Source organism: Drosophila takahashii, chromosome 3L (assembly GCF_030179915.1).
Source record: "Drosophila takahashii strain IR98-3 E-12201 chromosome 3L, DtakHiC1v2, whole genome shotgun sequence".
Taxonomy (NCBI): Eukaryota; Metazoa; Arthropoda; class Insecta; order Diptera; family Drosophilidae; genus Drosophila; species Drosophila takahashii.
Genome location: NC_091680.1, coordinates 16537285 through 16556977, shown reverse-complemented (window position 1 = coordinate 16556977; position 19693 = coordinate 16537285). Strand labels below are relative to the sequence as shown.

Below are 19693 nucleotides of genomic sequence, written 5' to 3'. Positions count from 1 at the left end.
AGAGTTGAAATTACTGGTGAATATATTCGTACACACATATAAGGCTACCCACATTCACATGGGGAATAAGTGGGTGAAGTCCTGAGGTCGGCCTTTAATGGTGTTCAATGCTTATTTCAGGCCTGTAATTTGTTGGCCTGCGTGTGAAGCTCTGTCAAATCGATTAAAAACTAATTTCCACACACAATCAATTCAAAAAACAACGAAAACTATAATTTAATTCTGGAATTTTTTTGAGCTATTGCTGTCGTTGATGGATGGGTTTAATGTATAATGCATTACAAATATGGGGTAGTTGTCACATATGGATCACCAGTAAGTAATTAGTTTTAGTTTCGACATTCTAGTTAAATTTTAGTTCACAAAGGCTTTAATGGTATACTGTAATATAAGTGTGCATACAACTTTTAAGTAACAATGCCAAAAGTCGAAGGCAACTGTACCCAAAAACTTTTCCAACTTATATAGCACTACACATTTATAATACTCACCAGTGCCTTTTACCGAAAACTATGCAGAAAACATTCTTCCCTCTTCCGTTGCCAAATTATGAACAAGTTTGTTTCCTCTCCTTTTTGGCAACAGGAAGTTTTGGACAGGGGTCGACAGGACAAGAGGACCATGGAGCTGTCAGGAACACGCGTCAGACGCACATCTCCAGCCCCCCGATCGGAATTGATTTCGTCGCATTCTTTTCAAAAATTATTGATAAGACATTTCCACAGGCATTGTGCTTGCCCATTACAGTTACAGTTACATTCACAGTCGCTCCTGCAAGTGAGTGTCCCATGTAATACAAATATTGACATACTTTGATTTCGCAATGCTCGAACTGCTTGGGGTAGCAACAAGCGAAAGGAAGGAACTTCTCCGGTTCTCTGGGGGTGGAGAATTGAGGTCCCTTCACCGCCTTGCACAGTGAAAAATAATTTCCTTGGAGTTTTCCGCATTTTCATCGATTTTTTTTATTTTACAAACCAAAAAAGGGATATGTAACATTAAATTCAGATTATTTATAAGTAGTATTCACCTACCTATTTTTTCCAAAATCTTTACGGTGCTATTATTTTTTTCTAAGTGCAATCTGTTCATCCCTGTCTCCTTTGAAAATATTGAAAAGCTGAAAGCAAATGTCAAAACTCGGAAAAGCTGAATCTTTCTCCATGTTCGCCGGGAATGATGGGGGTTGTGGGTCGGATTCCCGTCTCAAGGGCCGCAAAATCAGCTTAGGCAAGTCCCTCGCCGACTTTGAATGGGAATCACAAGGCGACCTAAGCACTTTTTAAGCTCGAGATGATGACACTTGTACGCGAGTGCATTTTTGCTCCAGAGAAGTCGAACTAAAAGAAGTCGCAGTAAATTCAAAGGGAATCCCCTCCCCCATCCAAATCACAAAATGTAAAATTTATTTATATGTATTTGTATATATATTTAATATAATCAATTTAAAACACATACAATTTTTGATAAATGCTCTTTTACAATGAAATGAAAAATGTTGGGGTTTCGCCCAATTTTGATTCTTTGCTCTTTCACATTTCACATTTTACATATAATATAAATTATTTTGTTCAAGTTTTCCTTGGTTTCTTTTGATTTTTTCTCACACATAGTTTTACATAATAACAAAGTAAAATTGTTTAAGTATATGTAATATATATATATCGATATATAGCTGTATATATCTCATACATTTGCCAATTGCTAAATAAATGTTATTTTGTTGGGTTTTTGTTTAATATTAAATTTAAATTTAATTTTGTTTTGATTTCTTGCTCGTGGCTTTTGATTTGCGCTCTCACGTCTTTGTGTTGCTTCTTCATTTCTCTTCAATTTCTTCTTCTCTTGTTCCAACTTCAACATCATTTAAATTAATAATTTTCAATGCATTTTGTTGCTTTGACTTAAGCCTACAACTAAAATATTTTTAAGAGTGTAATTTTTTGATTTTTTGCTTTCTTTTTGCTTAGCGCTAGTAAAATTGTATTTTTGATTTTTTGTGGCTTTGCAGCTTGACCCTACCAAAGGTCATACAAAATTTTGATTTATGCTCAAGGTACGTTGCAAGTTGTTTTTTGGGTTTCGTGTTGTAAAATTTATTTAGCTTTATATTTAAAAAACATATTTTTATTATTTTTGATTTGTGCGCTGTGTGGGGGTTGCAGTCATGCCAAAAAGAAAGGAAATAAAAATAACGGTATGCCATTGCCAAAAACCCGAGCCCAAACGATGAATGGAATTTGCATGGGGTTGCTGCCAAATCACCCTTGGCAAATGCAATTTTTTCCTTTCCTTTCTTTTCATTTTCATTTTATTTTTATATAAATTGCAATTTTTCCAGTTCACTTTTAAACATGCAAATAGCGGCGAACACCCTTAAATCGATGCAAATGCACCATGGGGTAGCGCTGCATTTGGTCAATTGTTTGCGCCCTTAAAAATAGCTGGCAGTGGATTTTCCTAAATTGCCATAAAAATTCAATAGAAATAATTTCGGGGAAAAATCGGAAAAATATTTATGAAATTTGCCTACCATCCCCCTGGTCAACCTGGGGGTAGTTGCTCGAGTCAATCTTTAATTGCAGCGCCGGCAGCCGGAAAAGTATCGAATATCTGTCGTTCGTAATCAATGAGATGAAATTTGCATGGACACGTGACAAATAATTAACTGCCAAAACGGGCGAATTTTCTCGCCAAGAGGGTGGCTGCGTTTAATCAATAGCCATGGCAATATCGATTCTGATTCCGGCTTAGGAACTTTTTTTAGAACTTCAAACAACTGCAGCTGGCGACGCGACCCTCCAACTTGACCCTCACATGACCATGCTGGGTTTTTGTTATCGTAGTTTCTGTTTTTTTTTGTATTTCCTCCAACGAAATATAGCCATTCATAAAGATGTATTTTTTAATGCAAACATACTAATCAGGGGGTTGGTCAAGGCCTGACCCAAAACCGGAAACAGTTTCACTTATTATGTTTTTCTTTTTTTTATGAGGGTGCTGTTTTTTTTCATATTTAAAAAGCAGCTGCTTGTGAGTTTTTTAAAATGATTAAACAAGTCGCAGATAGGCTCTCAAGCTATTGTTGACAAATTGAATCAAATGGCAATTTAATAATTGAAGTAGCCAAGGCGTTGAACCAGCATATAACACCCCGAAAAATGAAGGTCCCCTATGGGAACGTTTTCGAAAACAAAGAAAAAGGTCTTCCCCTATCGGCGACAACTTCACAGTCTATAAGTTAAAGATACTGATTTTTTAAGACCTTGGACTCGAGTTCGGCACACTTCAATCAGGGTTAAAAAATACATGCGGTGCCTAATAAATTGGGATATCAGAAATCAACATCGAAATAATAAAGGAAACTCAAGAATAACGAATACAAATTGCATGACATTTATTCAATACATATATACACATTTAAAGTAAGATATAAGAACTAAGAAGTAAATGGAATATAAAATAAAATTACAATCTATTTGTGTAGTCCTATGTAAAATTTAATTTCGATTTTGAAGTTCAAATTTTTGGTGTTGTGGGCTCGGCGAAGTATTTGCTAAAAGGCACGCAGCACTTTAAAAAACACACGTTTTTAAAAAAAGGAAATTTCAAATATAGCAAATAGTTCCTCGCCGATCCGCATTCCTCATGGAGCCATCAACTCATCCTGGGCCACTCTTCTCGCCGAAGAACAAATTCCTTAAACACTAAAAAATAATCGGCGAGAATCGTCACCCAAAACTGAACAGTTGATGGATCTGTTTTGGCTTCTGGTTTAGTATATTTTAAGCTATGTTAGTTCTTATGCTTTTGACTAGAATGGTTTGGTTATTGTTTATGCGACTAGTTCTGGTCTTTGGAATGTTTAAACTTAGAATGTTGAATTAAATCATAGAATATACTTAAGAATTTGAATAAAGTATGGGTTAAATGTAATTCTGTTTTGAGGTAAAGTTACTACAAAAAATTTTATTTAGCTTTAAGGGTTGCCTCTGCTGCAATTTTTAATGGTTTCGTCGATTCTTCTTTATAAATTCATTTTATTTAAATTATTGTTTTCAAGTCCGTCTGAGGTAGCATTTTTGTTATCTTTTTTAACGTTTCATAATATATTTAATTTATTATTATGTTTATATTTTACTTGCGTATTTTTTGGTTTCTTTAAATATGTTTGTATAAAAAAGTACTAGTGGTCATTGTACTTTTGCCCTGAGTTGTTTAAATGTTTTTAATTTTTACCTTCTGGCGCTAGTTTTCCCATCTTCTATTTCGTATTACCCCTCGCTATCGAAAATCTGAACTCTTTATGGTGTTATCTTTAACAACTTTTTATGTACACATTGTGCGCTGGAATTATGTTTTAGTGAAGACATTTCCTGGGATATAACTCGGTTCAGATGCGGTTAATATAAGAGTGTTTATAAAGAGGATGGTAGAGATTTCCAGGGCCCTCTTTCAGAAAATCCTAAGAGTGTAGTCTTCGCTAAAAAGATTTTGATTTTGAGCAATGTTTTTTTGTGCTGAAGCTTTTCCATAGCATTGTTATGATGCCAAGTACATATATGCTATATAAACCCACGCCATATCTAGATGAGAAATGTATAATTGTAATTTTGATTTTATGCTGCTGCTACTACGATATATAATCCTTCTAAGTAGTATATATAGTAATTTCTGCCTCCACTTTCTGCCTTCCCCTTCTCGCCTACTCTATGTACGTATTTGAATTCTTCTCACCCACTCATCTCCCTTCGGTTCTTCGGTTTCTGCCACTCGTTTACGATAAATTACTATTACGCATAGGAACTTTGATAGTTAATCACTAGAGATATATGTTATAGGTTGCGGTATTTTATGCTTTATGCTTTTTGTCATGCGTCTATCAAAATATATAGTTATTTGCATTATTTTGATGGTAGGCGCAGTGTTGCCAGCTGAAACGGACTTGTTCTTGTTGAGTTATAGGCTATAGATTTTTGATCAGTGCGCCATGTTGGACATGGTTTACTTTTGGGCTTAGATATTGATTGATTTTTGTATTATGCTTTTTGTATATATTTAAGTTTAATTATGAGCTCAACTAATATGCGCACTCAGTCTTTTGTAGTTCCACTATTTTGTCTTGTTCATGTTCCTAACTTCGTTTGCTTAACTATTTAGTTTTTCTTGGGGGGGTGTTTCTTGGGAGTTCCTGAGATTGGAGCACTCAAAATATTTTAATTATTTTTTGGGAATCTTTAACTTTTGAGTGCCCCAATCCCTGGATTTTTCGGATTTCTATGGCTTGAACTTACGCTGGCAACACTTAACCTGTTGCATGTGGCACCTTTTAGGCCGGTGTGAGCCGGAAGCTGAGCGTGGCCGATTCGGAGGCCCTCACCCTCACGGGTAAATAAACCAATGCAGGTGCAAACTGCATCTCCGAGTCGGCGTCGGCGGGCTGCAGGTGGAAGGCCTGCATCTGATATGCTTCCTCTGCCCGATCCGGTTGCGCATAGCTGGCTGGCTTGCCACTTCCATTGGCCAACTCGCCGCATCCCTCGAAGGGTGAGGTGGCCGCCGATCGATGGTTATTACTTCCCAAACCATTAGGCGTCGTCGTCGTTGGTGGCTTCGAGGTGGAGCGACGGCGTGGTATCTTGGGTGAAGTTGAGCTGGGCGGAGATCCTGTGCCTCCAGTGATGGGTGAATGGGAGGCGACCTTGTTCGCCGAGGTGCTCAGGTTGGTAGGTTGCTCTAACTGGGCATCTGGCTCCTCTGATTTAATGGTCGGCGGTGGTGGTGCTACCGCCTTGCTGGATTTGCTGCGGGACTTGCCCGAACTTCTGGGCGCTGCCTGAGCCGGCGGTGGCGTCTCCAGGGGCAGCTCCTCGCCGCCATTGTTGAGCAGCGCATGGGAGCGCTCGTGGATGAAGAGGAAGGCGTAGTAGGGCGTGGTGAAGGGGCACAGTGAGCACTGGTATTCCTTGAACCGGGCAGCCTGTTCGCCAAACATTCCGGGCAGCGGCAAAGGTGGCATCTTGGGCATCTGCTGCTGCTGCTGCTGTTGCATCTGCCCGAAGAGATGCTGGGCATTGAGGTTCTGCAGGGCCTGGGCGAGATTAGGAGCAGTGCTTCCGGCTCCGGCTCCGGATCCCGCTGATCCCGAGCCGTTGGGAATCTTGAGCGTGGGACTGTTGGGCTTGCTGCGAGCCGAGGAACTCTGACTGGAGGTGGTGTCCATTTCGCGGAGCCTCTCCACTCCCGCAGTTCCGTGCTCGTTCATGAGATGGGAACGCAGCCACTTGAAGCTGCGGAATTGGCGAGAGCACAAGGGGCAAACCTCGTGATTGGCATTGGAGGAACCACTTCCACTTCCACCTTCATTTGTTGCAGTTGGTGAAACATTGAGCTCCTGATCCTGTGGTGGCTGCGATGCTGCTGCGGCAGCTGCGTCTATTTTGACCCCATTCTGACCCCTCGGCTGGGGCAGCGGGGATCCCTCCTCGATGATGCCGTGGGTGTTGTGCTTGTGCACCCGCAGAAAGTACTTGCTGCACAGCTCCTTGTTGCAAATGTTGCACACCACGCCGCCGATCTGAGCTCCATTCTCAATCTCGATGCCGTGCATCCGCTGCATGTGCGTTTTCATGAAGTACTTGTTGCACAGCTCCTTGTTGCAAATCTCACAGTAGCTGCTGGTGGGCGTGAGGGTGTAGGCCGGCCGATTGCCTGGCGGCGGAGCGGCTGGAGTTCCGGGTCCGCCCGCCGAGGGCGCCACCGGACGTTCGGGCGTGAAGAAACCATCGCGCAGGGGACTGTTACTCAGTCCTCCATTCCGACCCAAATGAACCTCTGCGATATGTTGCTTGAATTCCTGGCTGGTGACGAAATCCCGATCGCATTGCTGGCAGCGCAGATCGCTGGTGGCTAGTGGGGATCTGGCACCAGGAGCAGGGGGAGTCAATGGATTACCCTGGGGATGATACAATCCCATGGGATGCTGTTGATCGGGCAGTGGAATCGGCATGGGCATGGTCATGGGCAGTTGCATCTGGCCAGCATGCTCGGTCATCAGGTGAGCCCTTAGAGCATACTGATTCTCCTGCTCCTGACCACAGAGATGACAGGGCAAAGGTCGCTTGCCATTGATGTCGTTCAGCTGCTGCAACATGGACTGCAGCTTCTGCAGATTCTGCAGACCCACCACAGAGCCATTTAGCTTTTCCTCATCCTGGTAGTTCTCCGGCGGCGTCGCTTGCTGCTCTAGTTTGATCCTCTTGCTGGGTTGCTCCGAGTCACCGGTAGCTACTTCCGCTTCCGGTTCGCGATCCTGCTGCTGCTGATCCATCGTAGCAGCCGCTGCCTTGGCCAGCATCAGATTGAGCGGCATAAAGGGCCAGGCACTGGGCATCTCCTCCTTGCCGCTGCCGCTCTGCTGCTGCGGAGTCGCCTCCTCTGGTGGCACAAACAGGCCGTGTCGCTTCCACTTGTGGGTGCGCAGGAAGTAGCGATTTCCGTACTCCCTGTAGCAGAGCTCGCAGAAGAAGTCGGGAAACTGGACGCCCAGGCGACGCAGCTTGTCGGGATTGAAGCTGGAGTCCTTGGCCTGCTGGTGGAGATGCGAGGGCAGCTTTCGCGGTGGCGGCACAAAGCTCAGCTCCTCCTGTTCCAAGGTGAAGTCCTCGCGGAATCCCTCGGGCAGCTGATAGGGTTTGATCTCCGCTTCCTGCGGAATTTCCTGCTTGATGGCAGGCGGCTGCTGCGAAGATGCCTCGTTGGTGGGTGAATCCTGGCTATCATGCTGCTTGGCCCGATGGCGTCGCATGGCGAAGATGTTGGTGAACCGCTTGGAACAAATGTCGCAATGGACCGAGGCCACTGGAGTAGAAGATGATCCTCCAATTGGCGGAGTATCCTGCTTGCTGGCCAAAACCTGAGCCTCTCTTTGCAGCTGAAACATTTGACTCATGGAACTCACGCCGGGATTGGAGTTGCTACTATTATTGTTGTTACTACTGGTGATGTTATTATTATTATTGTGGTGGCTGGAAGTGTTGCTGCTGCTCGATTCGCCGACGGGATCAAAGATGCCATGCTTGTTGGCCTTGTGCGTCTTCAAGAAGTACTTATTGCAGAACTCCTTGTTGCACAGCTCGCAGTAGGCCTCCGGATTGAAGATGCGCAGCGGCGGACGATTGAGTCCATCCACCCCGGGAAATCCGGACATGCCGAGAAGGGGCAGATAGCCGGCGGGACCCAAGGCTGCCTCGGGGGGAAAGGGAAAGGCAGGCGGCATTTGTGGGCCATGATGTTGCTGGACTGCCGCCTGCTGCATCGCCTGGAACCAGTGCTCCTGCTCGCGCTCCAAATCCTTGCCATGGCCATTGGTCATGTCCTGCTGCATGTGCTGATCCTGCTGCAACTGCGGACTGGCTATATCGGCACGCTCCAGTTTCACCTTGATGGAGGCCAGAAAGTCGGCGGGATCCTGTTCGCCCGACCTCTCCTCGCCGTGATCCTGCAGCATGTGCAGGCTGAGTTTGAACTCCGTTTCGAAGCTCTCGCCGCACTGCTTGCAGTAGGTGTGATAGGGATTCTCGCGCTGCTTTCCCTGTACGTCTGATATGTCTGCCATGGCTTCCGTTTCCGGTTCCGCTTCCCTTTCTGTTTCCGTTTCCTGTTCGGGCTCCTCCTGCTTGTGCTGCTGCAGCATTTCGAAGGTCTCCTTCAGCTGTTCAATGGACTTGGGCAGGAACATCTTGGACAACTTATCCTCGTAGTCCACGGTGGAGGAGTCGGCCCGCTTTTGAGCCACTCCCACTTCACTGGAGGGTTCTCCACTCAAGTTAAGCGCCTCCAGGCGGCTGGGATTGTGCTGCTTGCGTCGCTTTTTGGCCGCATCACTCAGCGCCTCCAGGAGCTGCAGCTGCATGGCTGCCGCCATTGTGGCCATATTGGCATCGCCCGAATCCTCCTGCTCCTCCGCCTCCTTGCGCCCCTCCTCTGCTTGGTCCACCTCCTCATTTGTGCCGCTTCCCGCTGGCTGGGGCTCCAGTTCCAGCTCCATTGCCTTGACCAAGTGGGCGGTGGGTGAAGTGCCTCCCACTCCGCCACCTCCTCCTCCTCCTCCTCCTCCTCCTCCTGTTGGGACTGTGGCTGTTGCTCCTGTGGCTTCATGTGGATTGTTGCTGTTGTTCCTGTTCGTGTTGAGTGTCGATGAGTTGGAGACGTCGGAGAGAGCAGTGTCCTCGCTGCTCAGATCTGGCGGTGGGGTGGCATATATGGATGCAGCCATTTTGGATGATATTACTGTATGGGGAAAGGGTGGAAAAGATGGAGAGGGAGAATAGTTGTAGTGGATAACTTTTTAATTGAAGTCGAAGCCATGCTAGCGGGGGGTTTTATTTAAAGGGATGAGTTAAGCGTTATTTATGTGCATGTATGTATGTGGTTATATAAAGTTTAGCCACTCTATAAAGAGGGTTTTATAATAAAATTATAGAATATCTATTTAAAAAAAATTATAAATAATTATATATTATTGAATGGTACTAAATATGTCTTTTCAAAATAGCAAACAACATTATTCAGTATAACAATAACAAAGAAAAACCTCAATCCCTTCAAATACTCAACCAATTTATTCATAAAACCCCCCACTATTTTCTTTCAGTGTACATAATGAATGGATTTAGGCTTAAATCGCATTATTTTTGCAAAAAAGAAAGGAAAACCCAGAGAGTAACGCAGAATATTTGACCAAGGATTCCATTCAATTTTAGTTTGGCTTCAACTGAATGCCACTCAAATATTTCTCCTGCACATATACAATCGCATAAGCCCACACACACATACGCAGAATATTTGTGTCTCATTTCCGTATGCGCTTAATTTCATTTTTCTGCTTCTGTCCGCCTTCTTTTGCTTTTTCTTCTCCATCATCATTATTCCCACCCAAATCCACCCATCTTCCATTTCCCATTCCCCATACCATTTTGCTGTGGCTACACTTTTTCATTTTTGTGCAAATTCTATGAAAAATTTTTCCATTATATACATATACATATATGTATAGCACACATACATATATGGGGGAAAAGAAACTTTCTTTTTTCTTCTTCTTCTTGTTTGTTTACTAAGCGCCCCAGCTGCCACCCACTAACACACATACACACAACCCCATTGTGGCGCACACGAAAATTTATACAAAGTCATCCGATTTAAGGAATACAAATTTTGCTTATTTTCTTGTGTGTGGGTGTGTGTGTTCGTGTGGCGCACACAGAAAACTTTTTGCGCCACACAAGCTCACCCACACACACACAGCCATTTCCCACCCACTTTTCCCTCCCCACCCAACCAACACCATCACTTGAGTCGAGCATAAAACTTATAAAAATTTTCTTCAACATGACTTGGTAAAATAAATTTGATTCTCAAGAAAAGCAAAAAGGAATATAGAAGGGATGAGGGGGAAACGAGGGGGAAAATGCCTGGCAACAGGGAGGCAAAAATAGGCGGAGTTGCACAGAAATAAAAATATTTATGATTTATTCTGAAATATCGCAGGAGTAATAAAACTCGGAACAAATCGTTCTCGATCGATATGAATTGAATGAAATAAAAATATATATCTTGTTTTCACTTTTAATTCTGCTGAGATTTCTTAAGAGATTTATTAAACCAAAATTAAAAACAAACTAAATTTCTTTCTGTGCATGAAAAAATTTTCGAAATAAACCGAAAATTTCTTTTTCCTATTTGAGCTCAGGCAAAAAGGAGAAAAGCCAAGGAGGAGCAGTCAAAGGGGTGGGGGAAAAATAAGTTTGTTGGGTTTGGGGAGGCAAAGAGTAGGCAAAAAGAAGGAAAGAAAGAAAAATATTCTCAACTATGCTGCAGACATAAATTAAGTTTCCATGGTTGGAAATTGGTTCTCCAGCTACATGTTGTCGTTGTAGTTGTTGTTGACTTTGCTTTTATACAATTTCTTGAGGCCAAAACCCCCTGCCACCGCCACAGCCCCTTCCTCTTTTAACCCCCCTTATGACCCAGGACCTGGCACTTTGAGGAGTTAAGCAAAAATGCCTGCCAGGATGTGCGCATTTCTCTTCAGTATCTTTGTGCGTTTGTGTGTGTGGGCGAGTGTTGCTTGTATTTCGGTTGGGATTTTTATAAAGCCTAAGGTAGTTTGATGTTATTTTATTTGATTTTTTTCGCCCGCCTGCCTGCCTTATATCCATCTCTTCGTGCCACGAGTAGGAGGATGCCTAAGAAAAATGTTCGAAGTGAAAATGCCAACAGAGTGTAAACAAAACCATGTACTCCTTGACTAGGTATATATAGTGAATGTGCATGTGTACACTGTATATTTTGAGACTCCGCAAGAGAAGCGGCTAATTTGGCAAACCAACATATCAACCCAGTTTTGGACGGGGGGCTGGAGGACTCAGAAAATAATCTTGACACTGGCCTAGGGGAAACCAATAACGTCAGATTGGTTTTGCTTATGGCTGAGATATTTGACGGTATTGTAGAAGTATTTTCGTTGAAAATTAATATGAGGTTGCCAAATAAAACCCCTAAAAACGAGAACAAAATGCAAAAAACTTAAAAAAAGATTTTAAATATAAGCTAACATTTTAATATTTTATAGGTGACGTCAAACTTTTTAGATGGTTTACAATTTTTAGTCCAATAAAATAAAAAACTTGGTGATACAAATTTTAAATTTTAATATTGTAAATGTTATGGATTCACAATTATCAATCCAATAAAATAGGATTGAATTACAGCCGAAAAACAATTAAATAATTATTCTTGAGGATCACTAAACACTTTTCTTAATTATCCATAATAACTAGTAATTTGTATATTAACCTACTCATTAAGTATGTTTTTGGATTTGTCGCGATCCGAAATATTTATTCTTTAAATTATTTTTTATTGTCAATCGTTTTTCCGTTCACTGAACATTTTCAAAAATCACTGCCTCGATCGATGATCACTTGATGCTCTCGTTACGTTCGCGTTATGCAAGTCACTTTTGCGCATGCGCACTTTCTTTTTTATTTTTTGGCGTGTGTCGGGATCGTGTCCTGCCAAGTGGCTAGCTCGTTGTCAACTGCCGCATGACGCAGCGGAATAACAAAAAATATCGGCTATCAATTGCCAGTGCCGGTTGAAAATCAAAACAGCAAATAGCAAATGATACTAAAATCCCAACGACACACACAGACCTAACCCTCTATATCGTTTAATACGCGAGCACACACACACACACACTGGGCCCCTACCCATATCACCGAAAAAAACCTCAATAAAACACCCCAAAATATCAAAAATCATAGAATTTCCCTTAAAAAAAATCCATACGGCGACAATAGAGCAGCGCTGCCCGGAAAACCATTATTGCTCCGCCCCTTTTAGTTTTCGTTTTTCCTCCTCTCTTTTATTTTTTTGAAATTTTCAGTAACCACCACAGCTACAACTAGAACTACAAAAGAAAGGGACGGCGACACACGAATGAGCAACAACCGCGCAACTTGGAAGGTTTTCCCCCCGATATCATTGTTGTCGTGCCAATTTATCATTGTTCGATAGGATTTTCAATTTGTTTTTCCTACTGCAGAAGTTCGTGTGCCGCCATCGTTGTTATTGGTGTTCCGCCAGCAGCAGTTATATTTTTGTTATTTTAATTTATGCACTCCCAATGAAAAGAGTCACAAATTCTTTCGCTTTCCTTCCTTCGAGTTGCTGTCACAAAAGCCGAAACTTCTTGACTTGAGTAGAAATAAGAATAACATAACATAAATATTCTTTGAAAGGGTTTGGGGGTTGTTCAATGTTCCTTAATGTGGAAATTGGCTAATTGAAGGGTTTCCGGGGACTCTGAAGGGATCTGAATCCAAACACAGGTAAGAAGTCCCTTTTTGAACGCCTTTTAGGGATATTAGAAAGGGGATTTTTGTAATTGTCTTTTAATAACATAATTACCTAGGTTTATTGCAAGAAACAATTTAGGGAACGTTGTGAATGCTTCTACAAAAAGGCTTAAGGTAAAACACTTTCTGAATGCCTTATAAAGTCAGAACAATAAGACAACAAAATATAAAGGAAAATAATATTTAAAGAAGTGAAGTTGTAAAAGGGCGATATTTATTTCTAAAAATGATATGGGTGTTGAGTTAAAAAGCCCACGAATGAATGCTTACAATTGAGTTGTAAAAAATCAGTCAACCCAACTCAATTTCAATTAATTATAACATCTTAACTTTTTAATTGAATTAAAGACGGGTGACATTTGTTTAAGTCAATAAAAGAGTTACACCAAATCAAATTTGTTCACTGTTTGAGGTTTTGGTTAGAGGTTTCAATCAGATTATTTAGATGGAAATAAAATAAATTAATTAATAAATGGCAATTTATTAATGAAGAATCTGATATTGAAATGCAGGAATAAAGTGGTTTAGGCAATCGTAATGATTAACTTAGCGTCCCCGAAGGGATTAGGATTTGCTTCACTGGACATCTCCATAAATCTGAGTCATAAACTCTCCCCAGAGATACGGCCAGTGATTGTTTGCTTTCCCCGATTGACGGATTGACTTACAGATACTTGTACCTCGAAGGACATTCCAGCTGCAAGTGCATGTGTGTGTGCGTGTGGGTCCAACCTTGGCCACCCCTTTTCCATTTTCTTTTAGTCTTTTGCCACTCGGCATTCAACACACATCAGAGGCCGAAAAAGTGAAAGTGACTTCCCCCCTTTTTCCCCCGATGTCCTGCGAACGTCCTTCTGGATCTGCGCCTGCGCCATGAAGGTGACTCTCTTTTTTTGGAGCAGCCGGTCGTAGTCATATGTGTACGAGTGTGGCTAGAAAATCGCCGGTTGAACGAACCAGGCTAGCAAAATAGTCCAACAGCAACAGTCGGAACGGAGCCGTTGGCAACTCATTGGTCGGCAGCTGAATCGAATCGGATCGGATCGGACCACCCACCTACCCATCCACCCAACCACCCACTCGGTCTGGTCTATTTTGACCTGGTCGCCGTCGTGGTCGTGGTCAAGGTTTTCCCATCGACTTTCACTCTCACACATGTCCACTGTGACGTTGCCGTTGCCGGCACTTTCACTTTCGCCTTCACTCGACTGGAATCACTCGCACGCACGCACCGCCCGAAAAGAGGGGCTTCCCCTTTTCGTAGGCGCATGTCCTTGCAGCGGGCGGAATGTAAACAAATCGCAAATGTGGAAATCAAATCGGAAAAAACCTAAAGTTTTTAGTTAGAATGACAATTAAATAAATATTACCTCCATAAATAATTTCTTAAATAATTAATTCTATTAGAAACTAAGAGTTCTTCCTTATAACAACACATCCATATTTATTTGTGAATACCTTTAAAACTACTTTTTTCATATTAGTTTTTTTTCCATTACGAGGCACGAATTATGAATTGAAACACCCGCCCAACTCGTTGGCTACCACAACAGTAATTATTAAATTTAAATTCGAACTGGGTCGAACCCACTTCGCACCCTTAACCTAGCGTGTCCTGACGAAATGTCGCTTATGATTGATACGCCCCTTTCAGCCCATATGCCACACTTACACCTACAAAAGCAGCCCCTGACAGGACACCCCCGCCCGAAATGTGTGGTATGTGGATTGCAATTAATATTTCTGATGAAAATCAAATTGAAATTATGCGTGGACTCAAAAATGTAAATGGAAATGGGAATAATAATGTGTCGGGGGAATGGAAAATCAACCCCCAGCTCGGGAGTAATGATCTCTGTTAGTTTTCCTTCTAGTGCGGGGGAGGAATCGTTCGAAGGGGACGGGTTTTAGTGCCGCCTTTCCTCGGGAAATGTGTGCGACAAATTACTTTATTAGAAATGCGCAATGTACGTGAGATGCTGCTTAGTTTTTTGATGTACCAAGATTGGGGTGTTACTTTGAAGTCTGTTTGATTAGGAATTCATTGGTTGAAATAAGTTTTTAGGGCTTTGAGATAAGGAACTCAAATTGATAAAGCAGGAAGATATCGGATAACTGCCATAATTATCTGTTGGAATATCAAAAGCCAATTAAATGATGACTCACATTGCGGAATAAGTTTATCGAAAATATGGCCAATAGAGTAAATGTAGAATAATTGTCTTTTAATTGGAATAAAATAGGTAAATAATGTGAGAAATATAATGACTGTAATGAAAAGGAGACCAATAATTGAAAAAGAAAACTTCCCTAATTCTTCAGAAATCGTAATCATCTGAAATGTAAGAAATAAGAAGTATGTCGAAACGATTTCGTAGAATTTCCTTTTCCCTTTAACGTAGCAGCTAAAATCCTTTGCCCAAAGCCCTAAGCCGAGCGAAAAGGAAAAAAAAATCGGAAAAACATTGCCAGTTTCTAGGTGCCCTGCTCATTAGTAGGAAATCTCATTAGAAACCAATGAACGCGCAGGAAAAACAAACAAACAAACACACATTTGTTGGGTGGGGGAGTGGAAAACCGTGTAATGAGAGCTTCGAAGGCCTCAAAATCGTTAACGGTTTGATATTTTTCCATCATTTTCACTTTTACATCTCCATGGCGCATGGGCCGCAGAGTGAAAAATTAATTTCCCCCAACCATTTTCCGTTCCCCCCACACAAACACACACACAATCTATTTTCCGACCAACCGAAAAGCGAAAAGCCAACAAAAACTATTTCCATCTCTGTCGGGACTAAAACTTTTTTCTATCAAATATTATTTTGTACAATAAACTAAATGCGCGAGTGTGTGTGCATTCCACCCCCTGAGCCTATGTGTGTGTTTGTGTGTGATAAAATAAAAATACGAAAAATATGAAAAAACGAGGAAAATTAATAATGAAACTCAAACATAGAGACAAGGACAAATGCTGTGCACACACACAAGCCAGTAAAAGTGCGTATGTGTTCGAGGAATAAGGAATATGGGGGTGGGGGGTGGGTTATAATAATCATGTTTATAATAAGGCAAGTGTTTTCCTTGCGTCTAATGAGACTGAGACTATATTCCTTATCTGAGTCTGCCTTATCGACATGATGAACTTTATGTGGAAGCAACCCCCTTAAGTATGCAGCAAACTATTTTGCCAGAGAAATCTATCGTCCAGGAACTTTTCATCCAAAAAAAAGAATACAAAAGCAGAAAAATTCCATAAATTCTAGCTTCTTCTTCTTTCTGCTCAAACACACAGAAACCAAGGGGGGAGAAGTTTGCAATTTTATCAGAAATACACACACCCACACACACACAGCCATGGGAAAACCACCCCACGCCTCCTTTCTGGCCCCCGAAGCGAGTTTATGAAACCATCAAATTATTTTCTTTTCCATTTCTGACACTCAAAAGAAACGGCAAACATACAGAAGGAGGGATGAATGTGGGATGGGGTAGGGGAGGGGAAAGGGGGGTTTACGGAGAAAGCAAGAAATGAAGGAAAAAAGGGAGAAAAAATTATTATTTTCCAGTTACAGTCGGCTTGGTCTCCATGGTGGCCCTGGCACATCCTTTACATTATTTTCCTGCTGCTGCTCAAAGTTTTTGCCATGTGGCCCCCCCATCAAAGCCCCCACTTTCCGCCCCTCCCTTAACCCATAATGCCTGCGGGTTACATTTTGCCCAGTTTGTGTGAGTGGGTGTGTGTGTGTGTGTGCAGCTACTTCGTCTTATTCGAGTACGAAATTTTTATGAGAAAATGCCTGGCTGTGGGTGTGTGTGTGTGTGTGAGTTACTGGGCTGTATATCAAAATATTTAAAAGCAAATATAATATTGGGGGAGGTGGGTGGCCCTTAGTCGGTCTCTGTGTGGGTGTGTGTGTGTGTTTGCCTAGCTGGAATTCGGGCAAAAGGCGTAATAGAAAAACACTTAAGCCAACCCCCATCTTCTAGGCCCTGCGAAATATCAAAATGTAAAAAAATCCCATATATATATACAGATGTATACAAGTATATACTTATATTAATAATGAGCCGCAGCGCCAGCGCAAAGAGAAAATGAGGGAAAAAAAGAAAAATATTCGCTTTACGAGTGTGTGTCTGTGTGGAATTTATTGATTTTCAGCGAATAAATATTGCCGGAGGAGCACATGGCAAGTGACTTAATATCAGTCGGCTGGATATTTACAATAGACACATGCAAAACGCATATCAATAGATATACATACTTATATATTGAAATTGATTTGGCCCGCTGACGTTGCTATATGTTATCGTTGAAATTTTTATATTTTTATTGTCAGTCGCTGTCGCATTAAAAATACTTAATCTCCGACGGCCCAGTTATTGCCGCCGCCCAGTCATAAAAAGTGGGTGGTAAACTGGGGTCCGCATTTTAATCATGTCCATATCGAAAATTTTATTTTATCGCAATCCCGAGCCGGGCATATTATTATTATTCCCGTTTCTGCTTTTACGTTATTAGCACCCGTAAGGGGACCTCGTGGCGTATGCTCGATGTGCGATGTGCGATAAAACCCGTGAGCTAATGAGACTTTTTAATAAATTGTCCCATTCCGGCTGGCCTCGTTTTTAGTACAATTTTCATTATTAATAAAACTTTATGACATCTATATCAGGCATTGTGCATTTTTGTTTCATAAAAAAGGAAAGAGAGCAGGGCACATCACACACATTTATTATTCCAATTAAATTTACCAACTTCGTTGGACACTGTCTCTGTGTGCGTGTGAGTGCGTCATTGTATCCATCAAAAATTCGCATCTATCATTTCGGACCTTTTGCTTTTCGCAACCAAAATTATACATTTTAACGTATATGAGAGAAATAAAAGATAGGTGGGGCGAAGTTTAAAATCGTTTAAAACATAGCATACCTTTTAGAGGTATGTTTATCTTTTGATACAAAATTTGGTAATCATTATTGTACCAGTAATAATATTAGTTTCATATTTCTTAAATAGACTTTAAATTCGTGTGACACAAAAGCCCTTTAGCCCTTTTAACCTTTTATAACTTTCCTAAATTTAAAATTGTTTTGTGATTATTTGTACTATAAAAGTTAAAAAAGTAAAGATATAATTATGAAATAATTTTATACATACATACATGCACATGATTTTGTTGTATTTTAGGAAATGTTTGGGAAGGGAGGATTTTAAAGGTATATAAAATGCAGTCATTAAATTTCCATAGCTCTTCAGAGCTGGAATATTGACTGCACGGAGTATGATTGGGAGTTTAAAAGCATTCGAAAGCATTTAGCAAACACAATTTTATAAATTTGCCAATTTGAATTAATTTTGAATCCATTATTTTAAGCCAATTGTAATTTTGTTGTTTTTAGTGGCCAATGCAAGCGGGCATAGTTCAGTAATCCGGTTATGTATGTGGATTAATGTTGGTTACTGTTTTCGTAGCTGGGACTCACAATGTCTCTGGCCAGAGAGAGCATCTTTAATCCTAAGTGTAAACGTTTGCGAAAATAAACGCGCATCGAACGGAAACTCCTTGGATAAGGCATGTTTTGGGCTAGTATCAAAACTTTTAATTATTTATTACTTAAGTAGTTTGTTAACGTTTAAAGCACTTTTTGGGTTTTTTAGCACAGCGTTTCTGGTTATAAAAATACAAAATAAGCTTGGTTATCCTTGTTTTAATTTGTATGTGTTGCCATCACTTTTTGATTGTTATTGGCTTACAAATCCTTGGCGTTTGTCACTCATTTCGAACACTTTGAACACCGAAATCGAAATCGGCAGATTGATATTTGCATTTGTTTGGCTTTCATTTGCTTCTGATGAATTTGGTTTGATTTAGTTGCAGCTGGAAACTTACAGAACTTGTACAGGGCGTTACACTTATTTGATCATGCCGACAAGTCCAAAACGACGCTGTGGTAGCCACCCGCGGCTACTTCTGCACCACGTACGCGTTTTCTGTAGACTGATTCGGCTTTTCCGTTTTCCCAATTGCCAGCCTGCTGCCAAAGGATGCAGACACCCACACTCGGGAACTCGAAAGAGAGCGAGAGCCCGCGAGAGAAACCACCCCCAGAGCCACCCCCAACCTCCAGCGGGCAACGCTCTGTTGCTATTTTGTTTACTTCTCGCCGCGGGGGCGTTCTACCGACAAAAAGAGAGAGGAAACCACAGGAAGTAGTTGGGGAGGGGGTGGTGGAGCTAGGCAAAACATGTGCTAACCTTTTTCACTAACTTTGTAACTTTTGGCGCCCAACGTGGGACATTGGAATGGAAAATACATTTTCTTGTTTATTTGGACTTCTTAAAACTTAAAATTTTAAAGATATATTTTTTTGGAGAAAAAGTTAAAGACATTTGTAGAAAATATTAAGGGTGTGTCAGTAGTTGAGCTATAAAAAATATTTTGGCGCCCAACGTGGGACCTCTCTGATGTTAAATTCATTTTGTTACCAACTTTGTTCCCCGTTTAAGATTCTTTTAGATTTAAAACTAAATTAAATAAATATACCCATGCCACATTTATATGTATGCAGCGCGCCCACTTGATGGATTCGCAGTAAAAGCACACATCTATACAAGCACTCCTAATCCTACCCTCTGCTCACAGGACATGCGTATTAGAGAAGTCAAGAATAAAAGTTCCACTCAGAGCAGCGCTCTTCGGGCCATTTTTTGTTGTTGTTGCTAAAACAGTTTATCAACACGACCGAGTCTCTGATAAAACAATCATCGT

At 41.4% G+C, this 19693-nt stretch overlaps 1 protein-coding gene across 3 annotated transcripts; it reads right to left on the bottom strand.

The window, feature by feature from the left end:
* Positions 1 to 1404: 1404 nt before the first annotated feature.
* Positions 1405 to 18909, bottom strand: LOC108069122 (uncharacterized). Of its 3 annotated transcripts, none has more exons than XM_017159083.3 (2): positions 18815 to 18909; positions 1405 to 9291 (listed from the first exon to the last, which is right to left on the bottom strand). In XM_017159083.3, exon 2 carries the CDS (start codon positions 9275 to 9277, stop codon positions 5330 to 5332), a length of 3948 nt encoding a protein of 1315 aa, XP_017014572.3. In that variant the 5' UTR covers positions 9278 to 9291; positions 18815 to 18909; the 3' UTR covers positions 1405 to 5329. The 3 variants fall into 3 exon arrangements, with proteins under 3 accessions (XP_017014572.3, XP_070071341.1, XP_017014570.3); XM_070215240.1 differs by lacking the exon at positions 18815 to 18909 and adding an exon at positions 18408 to 18762; XM_017159081.3 differs by lacking the exon at positions 18815 to 18909 and adding an exon at positions 11864 to 12113.
* Between the last annotated feature and the right edge of the window lie 784 nt (positions 18910 to 19693).